Source organism: Salmo trutta, unplaced genomic scaffold, assembly GCF_901001165.1.
Source record: "Salmo trutta unplaced genomic scaffold, fSalTru1.1, whole genome shotgun sequence".
Lineage (NCBI taxonomy): Eukaryota > Metazoa > Chordata > Actinopteri > Salmoniformes > Salmonidae > Salmo > Salmo trutta.
In genome coordinates, this window is record NW_021823319.1 from 254,471 (window position 1) to 266,720 (window position 12,250).

A 12,250-nucleotide genomic window follows, 5' to 3' on the forward strand; every position below is an offset into this window, starting at 1 on the left:
GGTCTTATGGATTTGCATCCTTATTATGGATTGAGAGTTACCTATCTAATAGAACAGAGTGTTTTTGTTAATGGAAGCTTCTCTAATCCAAATTCAGTTGAGTGTGGTGTACCACAGGGCAGCTGGCTAGGGCCATTATTGTTTTCTGTTTTTACTCATGACCTCCCACTGACCATGAATAAAGCCTGTGTGTCTATGTACGCTGACGACTCAACCGTGTAGATGTCGGCTGCAACAATAAAATAAATAACTGACACCCTTAACATAGAGCTGCAGTCAGTTATAGAATGGGTAACTACCAATAGGTTTAACATAGAGCTGCAGTCAGTTATAGAATGGGTAACTACCAATAGGTTTAACATAGAGCTGCAGTCAGTTATAGAATGGGTAACTAACAATAGGTTTAACATAGAGCTCCAGTCAGTTATAGAATGGGTAACTAGCAATAGGTTTAACATAGAGCTGCAGTCAGTTATAGAATGGGTAACTAACAATAGGTTTAACATAGAGCTGCAGTCAGTTCTAGAATGGGTAACTAACAATAGGTTTAACATAGAGCTGCAGTCAGTTCTAGAATGGGTAACTAACAATAGGTTTAACATAGAGCTGCAGTCAGTTATAGAATGGGTAACTACCAATAGGTTTAACATAGAGCTGCAGTCAGTTCTAGAATGGGTAACTAACAATAGGTTTAACATAGAGCTGCAGTCAGTTCTAGAATGGGTAACTAACAATAGGTTTAACATAGAGCTGCAGTCAGTTATAGAATGGGTAACTAGCAATAGGTTTAACATAGAGCTGCAGTCAGTTATAGAATGGGTAACTACCAATAGGTTTAACATAGAGCTGCAGTCAGTTATATAATGGTTAACTACCAATAGGTTTAACATAGAGCTGCAGTCAGTTATAGAATGGGTAACGAGAAATAGGTTTAACATAGAGCTGCAGTCAGTTATAGAATGGGTAACTACCAATAGGTTTAACATAGAGCTGCAGTCAGTTATATAATGGTTAACTACCAATAGGTTTAACATAGAGCTGCAGTCAGTTATAGAATGGGTAACTACCAATAGGTTTAACATAGAGCTGCAGTCAGTTATAGAATGGGTAACTACCAATAGGTTTAACATAGAGCTGCAGTCAGTTATAGAATGGGTAACTACCAATAGGTTTAACATAGAGCTGCAGTCAGTTATAGAATGGGTAACTAGCAATAGGCTGGTGCTAAATATCTCAAAAATGAAAAGCATTGTTTTTGGGACAAATCACTCAACATTTACGGTGCATTTGGAAAGTATTCGGACCCTTTCACTTTTTCCACATTTTGTTACCTTACAGCCTTATTCTAAAATGGATTAAATGTTTTTTTCCCCCTCATCAATCTACACACAACACCCCATAATGACAAAGCAAAAACAGGGTTTTAGAAACAAGATTCTTGGTAGTTCTGACCTTCTTCCATTTAAGAATGATGGAGGCCACTGTGTTCTTGGTGACCTTCAATTCTGCAGAAATGTTTTGGTACCCTTCCCCAGATCTGTGCGTCGACACAATCCTGTCTCGGAGCTCTACGGACAATTCCTTCAACCTCATGGCCTAGTTTTTACTCTGACATGCACTGTCAACTGTGGGACCTTATATAGACAGGCGTGAGTCTTTCCAAAGCATGTCCAATGAATAGAATTTTAGACAGGTGGACTCCAATCAAGCGGTAGAAACATCTTATTAAGGATGATCAATGGAAACAGACCATGAGAAGACGTTGCTCTGTTTTCTTGACATCTCAGTTGACCAGACAGGTCTTACAGGCCCTGATTTTTGTAGCACCTGGACTACTGCCCAGTTGTGTGGTCATGTAGAAGGACATAGGTCCAATTGCAGTTGGTCCAGAACAGAGCAGCACGTATTCCGCTTAGATGTACACGGAGGAAGAAATGTCAATGACATGCATGTCAATCTCTCCTGGCTCAAAGTTGAGGTCGAGATTGACTGCATCATCACTATTGGTCTTTGTGCGAAGTGTTGATGTGTTGAAGGTACAGAACTCTCTGTTCAAGCAGTTGGCTCACAGTTCAGATACTCATTGGTACATCGCAAGCAATGCAATCAGAGGTCTCTTCGCAGTCCCCAGGTCCAGAACAGAGGCTGGGAAACGCACAGTATTAGAGACATTACTACATGGAACTACTCTGCCACCCCAGGTAACTCAAGCTAGCAATAAAAACACATTAAAAAACCAGATCAAATAACATCTTACGGCACAAAGGGGACTGTAAATAGACACAGCCATTCTATATATCTTGATAAATATACCCTTTAAGAGTGTGCTCCTAATCTCAGCTCGTTACCTGTATAAAAGACCCAGAAATCTTTCTGATTGAGAGAGGGTCAAATACTTATTTCCCTCATTAAAATGCAAAGCAATTTATACCATTTTTGACATGCTTTTTTCTGGATTTTTGTTGTTATTCTGTCTCTCACTGTTCAAATAAACATATCATTAAAATTATAGACTGATCATTTCTTTGTCAGTGGGCAAACATACAAAATCAGCAGGGGATCAAATACTTTTTTCCCTCACTGTATCTTGGTAAATATACAGTGCACATTATTGTAATGTGCACTGTCTATGTATTGTATTATGTAGGTGGGTGACCTTGACCGAATCCTTGGCTTGTTTCAGCAGGAACGGCTTATAGGGCTGGAGCCATCTCCTGTTTCTGAAGCGTGAGGCAGAGGCAGGAGATGATGTAGTGTTATTGTAACGGCTGTTGAATGGAGTAGACCAAGGCGCAGCGTGGTTAGTGCTCGTCGTGAAATTTAATGGAAAATGAGAACACTTTACAACTAAACAAAAGACAACAGCAAAACAGTTCTGTCAGGTAACAAAGTGACTAAACAGAAAATAACCACCCACAAAACCCAAAAGGAAAACAGGCTGCCTAAGTATGGCTCCCAATCATAAACAACGATATACAGCTGTCCCTGATTGAGAGCCATACCCGGCCGAAACAAAGAAATACCAAACATAGAAAAAAGGACATAGAATGCCCACTCAAATCACACCCTGACCAACCTAAATAGAGACATAAAAAAGGCTCTCTCAGGTCAGGGCGTGACAGTTATGTAGTGTTATGTATATTATATTATGTATTTTATTTGCTTTGCTGTTTTGTTTCCTGTTTGAACTCCAGGAAGAGTAGTAATTGGGGATACAAATAAAATGCTAAAATGGTATGTTGATCGACGGGGAATCCTGAATTGGTTGACCGGCAGTTGGGTGGGTGTTCAGAAACACAGCGGTTACTCACACTTTCCTTGTATTCAACCCTTCTATGCCGTAGGAGCATAGGCCACTCACATGACCAAGCCGTTTACCATACTGCATATGTGTTGTTACTGCATGTGATGGTGATCATGTGTTGTTGTCAGACAACACCGCAACCAAAATGCAACATTTCTAAATGAAAACAAACTGTAACATCATCCAGAGTGAAACAACACCATCGTTGTTTAAAATAAGAAAAGAAACTGTAAAATCATCCTGTCACATGTGTCGTACTGGAGAGAAGACCAAGGCGCAGCGGGAATGTGGATACTCATGTTCCTTTAATGAAACACTTAAAGCATCCACAGGAAAAACAACAAACAGTACTCACGACAACAGGAACAGTTTTGCAGGCTAACAATCGCAGTGCAAAAACAACAACCCACAAACCCCAGGTGAAAAACATACTCCTAATATATGACTCCCAATCAGGAACAACGATAACCAGCTGTTCCTGATCGAGAGCCACACAGACCAACAAAGAAACAGACATACTAGAAAACACATACACAGAAACCCTGCCACATCCTGACCAAAACTAATCCAATTGCTCCCTCTGCTGGTCAGGATGTGACACATCCAGTGTGAAACATCACCATCGTTGTTTTAAAATAAGAAAACAAACTGTAAAATCATCCGGAGTGAAACATCACCATCGTTGTTTTAAAATAAGAAAACAAACTGTAAAATCATCCGGAGTGAAACATCACCATCGTTGTTTTAAAATAAGAAAACAAACTGTAAAATCATCCGGAGTGAAACATCACCATCGTTGTTTTAAAATAAGAAAACAAACTGTAAAATCATCCGGAGTGAAACATCACCATCGTTGTTTTAAAATAAGAAAACAAACTGTAAAATCATCCGGAGTGAAACATCACCATCGTTGTTTTAAAATAAGAAAACAAACTGTAAAATCATCCGGAGTGAAACATCACCATCGTTGTTTTAAAATAAGAAAACAAACTGTAAAATCATCCGGAGTGAAACATCACCATCGTTGTTTTAAAATAAGAAAACAAACTGTAAAATCATCCGGAGTGAAACATCACCATCGTTGTTTTAAAATAAGAAAACAAACTGTAAAATCATCCGGAGTGAAACATCACCATCGTTGTTTTAAAATAAGAAAACAAACTGTAAAATCATCCGGAGTGAAACATCACCATCGTTGTTTTAAAATAAGAAAACAAACTGTAAAATCATCCGGAGTGAAACATCACCATCGTTGTTTTAAAATAAGAAAACAAACTGTAAAATCATCCGGAGTGAAACATCACCATCGTTGTTTTAAAATAAGAAAACAAACTGTAAAATCATCCGGAGTGAAACATCACCATCGTTGTTTTAAAATAAGAAAACAAACTGTAAAATCATCCGGAGTGAAACATCACCATCGTTGTTTTCCACCAGTCTCTCTCACTAACTGTCCTTCCTCTATTCTGTCCCCGCCTCCAGTGTTCTCTCAGCCAATCATTGGTAAGGCGAAGGGGGGGCTGTTGAAGAGCCACTTCCTGCCGCTGATGGAGAAGTTGAGGAAGAAGGCTGCCACCGTGCTGATGGATGAGGAACAAATGAAGGCCGAGGGACGAGGGGAGATGTCTGAGGCTGAACTACTCATCCTGGATGAGTTCACCATCCTGATCAGAGACCTCTATGCCTTTTATCCGCTACTCATCCGCTTTGTAGACTACAACAGGTAACTAGACATTCTACCTCCTCCTCCTCCATGTTGCTGACTACAACAGGTAACTAGACATTCTGCCTCCTCCTCCTCCATGTTGCTGACTACAACAGGTAACTAGACATTCTACCTCCTCATCCGCTTTGCTGACTACAACAGGTAACTAGACATTCTACCTCCTCATCCGCTTTGTAGACTACAACAGGTAACTAGACATTCTACCTCCTCATCCGCTTTGTAGACTACAACAGGTAACTAGACATTCTACCTCCTCATCCGCTTTGTAGACTACAACAGGTAACTAGACATTCTACTTCCTCCTCCTCCATGTTGCTAACTACAACAGGTAACTAGACATTCTACTTCCTCCTCCTACATGTTGCTGACTACAACAGGTAACTAGACATTCTACCTCCTCCTCCTCCATGTTGCTGACTACAACAGGTAACTAGACATTCTACTTCCTCCTCCTCCTCCATGTTGCTGACTACAACAGGTAAATAGACATTCTACCTCCTCCTCCTCCATGTTGCTCACTACTACAGGTAACTAGACATTCTACTTCCTCCTCCTCCATGTTGCTGACTACAACAGGTAACTAGACATTCTACTTCCTCCTCCTACATGTTGCTGACTGCAACAGGTAACTAGACATTCTACCTCCTCCTCCTCCATGTTGCTGACTACAACAGGTAACTAGACATTCTACTTCCTCCTCCTCCATGTTGCTGACTACAACAGGTAACTAGACATTCTACTTCCTCCTCCTCCATGTTGCTGACTACAACAGGTAACTAGACATTCTACCTCCTCCTCCTCCATGTTGCTCACTACAACAGGTAACTAGACATTCTACTTCCTCCTCCTCCATGTTGCTGACTACTACAGGTAAAGGTCCAGTGGGGTAAAGTGAGAGGAGTGGGTGGGTCAATAACAAACAAGCAATAACATAAGTGTTATTTTAAGTTGTTAAGATGTCATGCCAGTTTCTGCTGTTGTTGTGACTGTTTTATCCGACTGAATACTGTAACTTGTTCCCAATGTGTTTTTATCCTAGGGCCAAATGGCTGAAAGAATCGAACCCTGAGGCTGAGGAGCTCTTCCGCATGGTAGCAGAGGTCTTCATATTCTGGTCCAAGTCTCATGTAAGCTACACAGAGACAATTTCACATATGAATCATCACGTCACTGCAACAGTTTCCAGGAAACATTTCATGTCTTAATCACTGTGTGATTAGTTTCTATTGGTCGTTACCAAGGAACTCTGAAAGTGCGCTCTACACTTAAAAAAAAATAACAATCCTATTAAAATCCCATTCAATTCTAGGAATTCTTCATTGTTTCTTTCTGAAATAAATACATTTTACATTTGCTTCCCTGACAGCGAGAACTAGAAGAGACTGTAATGTATCTCTAGAGCGTTCATGTGTGTCTGTGCTTCTCCAAGTACCCTGTCAGGCTGCAGGCTACATTTGCATAAATCCTTGGCAATATCCAACACTGAAATATTTTATTTCTTCCACTGCAGAATTTTAAACGGGAGGAGCAAAACTTTGTGGTTCAGAATGAGATCAACAATATGTCCTTCCTCATCACAGACACCAAGTCAAAGATGTCCAAGGCAAGTGGTGTTATATAGATGGTACGAGCGTGATATTTTTTTGTTTTTACATTGTTATGTACATTTAAGTGTACTATGACTCTGTATACCATATATAAGTTTAAAGAGCATTGTCCCCCAATATGATGAAGACTGCACAGTAAGTTGTGATGACTGAACATAATTAAATGGATAAGTTGTTCTTGACCTGAGATGTGGCTTGGTGTTCAGATAGAACAAGAGAGGACCCAGTACAGAGCCCTGGGGGACACCAGTAGTGAGACATTAAAGAGGACCTAGTACAGAGTCCTGGGGGACACCAGTAGTGAGACATTAAATAGGACCTAGTACAGAGCCCTGGGGGACACCAATAGTGATACATTAAAGAGGACGTGGTACAGAGCCCTGGGGAACACCAGTACTGAGACATTAAAGAGGACCTAGTACAGAGTCCTGGGGGGACACCAGTAGTGAGACATTAAAGAGGACGTAGTGCAGAGCCCTGGGGGACACCAGTAGTGAGACATTAAATAGGACCTAGTGCAGAGCCCTGGGGGACACCAGTAGTGAGACATTAAAGAGGACCTAGTACAGAGCCCTGGGGGACACCAGTAGTGAGACATTAAAGAGGACCTAGTGCAGAGCCCTGGGGGACACCAGTAGTGAGACCAGGTGGTTCTGCTGACTTGTTGACTTGTCACCTGGTGTCTCCCCTGTAGGGAGCCGTGTCCGACCAGGAGAGGAAGAAGATGAAGAGGAAGGGTGATCGCTACTCCATGCAGACCAGCCTCATCGTAGCAGCGTTGAAGAGACTACTTCCTGTAGGACTGAATATCTGCGCTCCGGGAGACCAGGAACTGATCGCTCTGGCCAAGATCCGCTTCAGTCAGGTAATCACTTAAGTCTCTAATGAAATGGTAAGGTGTCTCATTGGTATTCGTGGACTCCCCAGTAAGTAGAACAGCCTAGATTCCATGGCGCCCTCCCTGTTTGCTGCTGTCAAACCCCTATGAATCAGTGTTTCTGTGATGTTTCTGTCAACAGAAAGATACAGAGGACGAGGTGCGGGAGATCATCAGAAACAACCTTCACCTGCAGGGAAAGGTGACCACTACTTTATTACTGTCTCAGTTGTGACATCATCAGCATGCACCCATACTAATCTACACCATGCTATAGCATGGTAGTACTATACAACGTAGTACATACTAATCTACACAGCATTGTAGTACGATACAATGCAGTATTGTAGAACTATACAATGCAGTACATACTCATCTACACAGCATTGTAGTACTATACAAAGTAGTACATACTAATCTACACCATGTTACAGTATTGTAGTACTATACAATGTTGTATAAACTGACTCTGTACTTCACCCAATAAGAAGTCAGTTTGGATGAAGTTAAGTATTAGACCTAAAAAGACAAAGGGAGGTTTCATTTTGTCTTTCATAAACCTGCATGTCCTATCTCCCTCCATTCCTCCAGCTCACCATCTCTCTCTCTCTGTCTCTCTGTCTCCATCTCACCGTTCTCTCTGCATGCCTGCATGTCCTGTCCACTCGCCGCCCTTCCTCCTCCATCACCGTCCTCAGTACCGAGTGTTCCACTTCAAAAAGCTGGTGAAGAAGTTAATCATAGTGATAAAGTGGATGAAGAGTCAGCAGGCCTCTAAACCTCCGGCTTTAGAGACGCCCGGCGGGCACAAACGTCTGGCTGGCGCACGGAAGCGTTCTGCCACTCTGGAGAGTAGCTACACCCATAGGCCTCCCAGGACCACCCTGGCAGGCATCAAGAAGGCCTCGTCTGTGGATTATGTGATGCATCATGGGCACGGGCAGGGCAAGCCCCCGGGTAGAGCCGCTGATATCCCGGGCACGTCCAGGATTCGAGAGGGTCACCTGGGGGTCTTAGGGCAGAGCCTGTATGGGTGTAATACTGCGTTGGTGGGTAGCCCATGGTCCTCACAACCTTTAACCCTTAGCCTGTTTCCTAGATCTGTTCATCTAATCAATTAAAGAGACATTGCAGAAAGGCAGAGTTGAAGTGGAGAAAGTTAAAGTTGCAGGTCCATTATGAGAGAGCAAGTTGGCATATTTTTTAAAAATAGTACCATTATTTAAAGTAGGCAAGTCAGTTAAGAACAAATTCTTATTTTCAATGACGGCCTACCGGTGAACAGTGGGGTTAACTGCCTTGTTCAGGGGGCAGAACGACAGATTTTTACCTTGTCGGCTCAGGGATTCGATCTTGCAACCTTTCGGTTACTAGTCCAACACTCTAACCACTAGGCTACCCTGCCGCCACGATATATGACAAGACCATTATGATATTCTGAGAGATCAAGTTGGCGTATATAACAAGGCCATTAGAAAATGCCAGACGGGCTCAGTCTTCTTACTTGATCACGAATAATCAGAATAATTCAAAAGTGCTCTTCTCGACCGTTGATGGACTGATAAATCCTACCCCAGAAAACCTAATGTGAACTTTCCTCCGCGTCTAAATGTGATGAGTTGGCGGCATTATTTCAGAGATAAGATAACTAACATTAGGCTGGTTATTAGTCAAGCAAGACCTCATGAGAAGTTTGATATGAGCCCTGGTCTACCACTCAAAGGTCAATATGGATCTATTTTCTCTAGTTTCACATTTACATTTTAGTCATTTAGCAGACGCTCTTATCCAGAGCGACTTACAGTAGTGAATGCATACATTTTCATACATTTTCATACATTTCATACATTTTTTTTTCTTCCCCCGTACTGGTCGCCGTGGGAACGGACATGCTCTGGAAAGTGCTATCACAACTTAAGTCCTCTACCTGCCTTCTCGATCCTATCCCCCACCACCGCCTTCTTCAAAACAAATTACATATCTGAAGAAGTACCAGCTATTGTTAACTACTCCTCGTTCATAGGCACTTTCCCCACTGCACTAAAAACCTGTCCTGGTAAAACACCCTTCTTAAGAAAAGTCATCTAGATGTTTTGTTTTTTCAGCTCTTAGCAATTTTCAGCCAATCTCCAACCTTCCATTCTTAAGCAACATTCTGGGAATATTGGTTTTCAAACAGCTAAATTATTTCTTTTTTTAAGTGCCAAATGTATTTTTGAAGAATTCCAATCTGGTTTTGGTGCCCACTACAGCACAGAAACAGCCTTAGTGGTAAATATAGTGGTAAATGATCTTTGAGCCAACACAGATGCCAAACAGCTCTTTGTCCTTGTACTCTTAATTGCTGCATTCGACACTGTCGACCATGATGTCCTTCTGGACAGACTGGAGAGGGTTTGGTTTGACCTCTCCGGTCCAGTTCTAAATGGGTTTAGGACCTATTTAACCGGTCGAGAGGTGTTTTTTTTTGTCACTCTTAGTGAACATAATACATATCACGTGGCGTTCCACAAGGCTCTATTTTGGGTCCGATACTGTTCAGTTTATATACGTTACCCCTTGGCAGCGTTATCAGAAAGCACAGCATTGATTTTTCACTGCTACGCAGACGATACACAACTTTATATTTTTTGTGTCACCAGAGGATTTTATGTCCACGGATAAATTATTAGACTGTATTAGTGATTTAAATACTTGGATGGCTCACAACTTCTTCCAGCTCGAGGTACTTATCGTTGAAGCCAAAGCACAGAGAGAGAATATGGCCTCACATTTTAATTTACGGGCAATAAAGATAAAACACCAGGTAAAAAAAACCTAGGTGTTATTTTAGAATCTGAACTAAATTTCAATTAGGAATGTGACCAAAATAGCTTTTTACCACCTGAGGAACATTTCCAAGGTGTGACTGTTTCTCTCTCGGGCTGATACAGAGAGACTCATCCATGCATTTATTACTAGCAGGCTTGACTACAGCAATGCTCTCCTGTCTGGTCTACCCAAGAAAGCCATTTGTCAACTGCAAAACATACAGAATGCTGCAGCACGGGTACTGACCAAGACCAGACGGAGAAAACACATTACACCGGTTTTAAAGGTCTCTGCACCGGCTGCCTGTCAGTTTTAGAATTAATTTAAAGATTCTTCTATTGGTTTTTAAATCAATCCACAATTGTGCACTTTAATACATGTCAGACATGCTTTTAAGTTATGTACCCAGTAGGTCCCTCAGGTCATCTGGTTCTGGCCTTTTAACTATCTCAAAGCCTAAAACCAAGAGGTAGCCTTTAGTTACTATGCCCCCAGCCTTTAGTTACTATGCCCCCAGCCTCTGGATTAGCCTGCCAGAGAACCTGAGGGTGACCAAGAGGCATGGAGACACAGCCTTTAGTTACTATGCCCCCAGCCTCTGGAATAGCCTGCCAGAGAACCTGAGGGTGACCAAGAGGCATGGAGACACAGCCTTTAGTTATTATGCCCCCTACCTCTGGAATAGCCTGCCAGAGAACCTGAGGGGGACCAAGAGGCATGGAGAGACAGCCTTTAGTTACTATACCCCCAGCCTTTAGTTACTATGCCCCCAGCCTCAGGAATAGCCTGCCAGAAAACCTGAGGGTGACCAAGAGGCATAGAGAGACAGCCTTTAGTTACTATACCCCCAGCCTGCCAGAGAACCTGAGGGTGACCAAGAGGCATGGAGAGGCAGCCTTTAGTTACTATGCCCCCTACCTCTGGAATAGCCTGCCAGAGAACCTGAGAGGGGCTGAAACTGTGGACATATTAAAAATAGATCTTAAAACACACCTTTTTAACTTTGCCTTTTGTTAGGTTGTTTTTTTTAGTTCAGTTTTTATTGTTATTCTTTAGTTGTTTTATTTTCATTGTTTTTCTTTTTTTCTTTTCTTCCTGTGAAGCACATTGTGTTGCATTCCATGTCTGAAATGTGCTGTATAAATAAAGCTTGATTTGATTTGATTCCTGCTGAAAAGCCAGCTGATATTTTTTGGTATAACAATGACTATAGGAGTTGGAAAGAAAGCCTGGTCCCTGTTTAGGTTAACGAACCCTAACCCTCACAGTGAAATCACATAGCCTTGCTCAGACCTCAGACATGTTTATACCTCCTGTCTCTCCTCAACCCCAATAATGTATTCTCTCTCTCTCTGTGTGTGTGTGTAGCTGGAGGACCCTGCTATCCGCTGGCAGATGGCTCTGTATAAAGACCTTCCCAACAGGAGTGAGGACACGTCAGACCCAGAGAAGACTGTAGAGAGAGTCCTGGACATCGCTCACGTCCTCTTCTATCTAGACCAGGTGGGTTCTGGGAAACATCAGGGTCAATGTTCATTAGGGCATGCAATGGAAAACGTTTTTAAAAACGTTAAGTAACAGAAAACAAGGCAGTCCGTCCCTATTTCAGCCTGTTTTCTTTGGTTTATAGTCACATTTTAAAACGTTTTGTCATGGAAAAATTAAAGTCCCTCAGTCAGGTTTTTTTTCTCAGTTTGGTGCTTACCCAGGTACACATACCCAGGTGCTTACCCAGGTACACATACCCAGGTGCTTACCCAGGTACACATACCCAGGTGCTTACCCGGGTACACATACCCAGGTGCTTACCCAGGTACACATACCCAGGTGCTTACCCGGGTACACATACCCAGGTGCTTACCCAGGTACACATACCCAGGTGCTTACCCAGGTACACATACCCAGGTGCTTACCCAGGTACACAT

The 12,250-nt window shown here is 42.2% G+C and overlaps 1 protein-coding gene across 1 annotated transcript in view; it reads left to right on the forward strand.

The window, feature by feature from the left end:
• Nucleotides 1-12,250, forward strand: part of LOC115190095 (ryanodine receptor 2) — a 222,833-nt gene that overhangs the window by 164,051 nt on the left and 46,532 nt on the right. Inside the window, exons 50-55 of the mRNA XM_029748570.1 lie at nucleotides 4,787-5,027; nucleotides 6,070-6,157; nucleotides 6,541-6,633; nucleotides 7,332-7,502; nucleotides 7,657-7,716; nucleotides 11,694-11,828. Coding sequence (XP_029604430.1) covers nucleotides 4,787-5,027; nucleotides 6,070-6,157; nucleotides 6,541-6,633; nucleotides 7,332-7,502; nucleotides 7,657-7,716; nucleotides 11,694-11,828 — 788 coding nt within the window. The remainder of the gene's footprint in view (nucleotides 1-4,786; nucleotides 5,028-6,069; nucleotides 6,158-6,540; nucleotides 6,634-7,331; nucleotides 7,503-7,656; nucleotides 7,717-11,693; nucleotides 11,829-12,250) is intronic.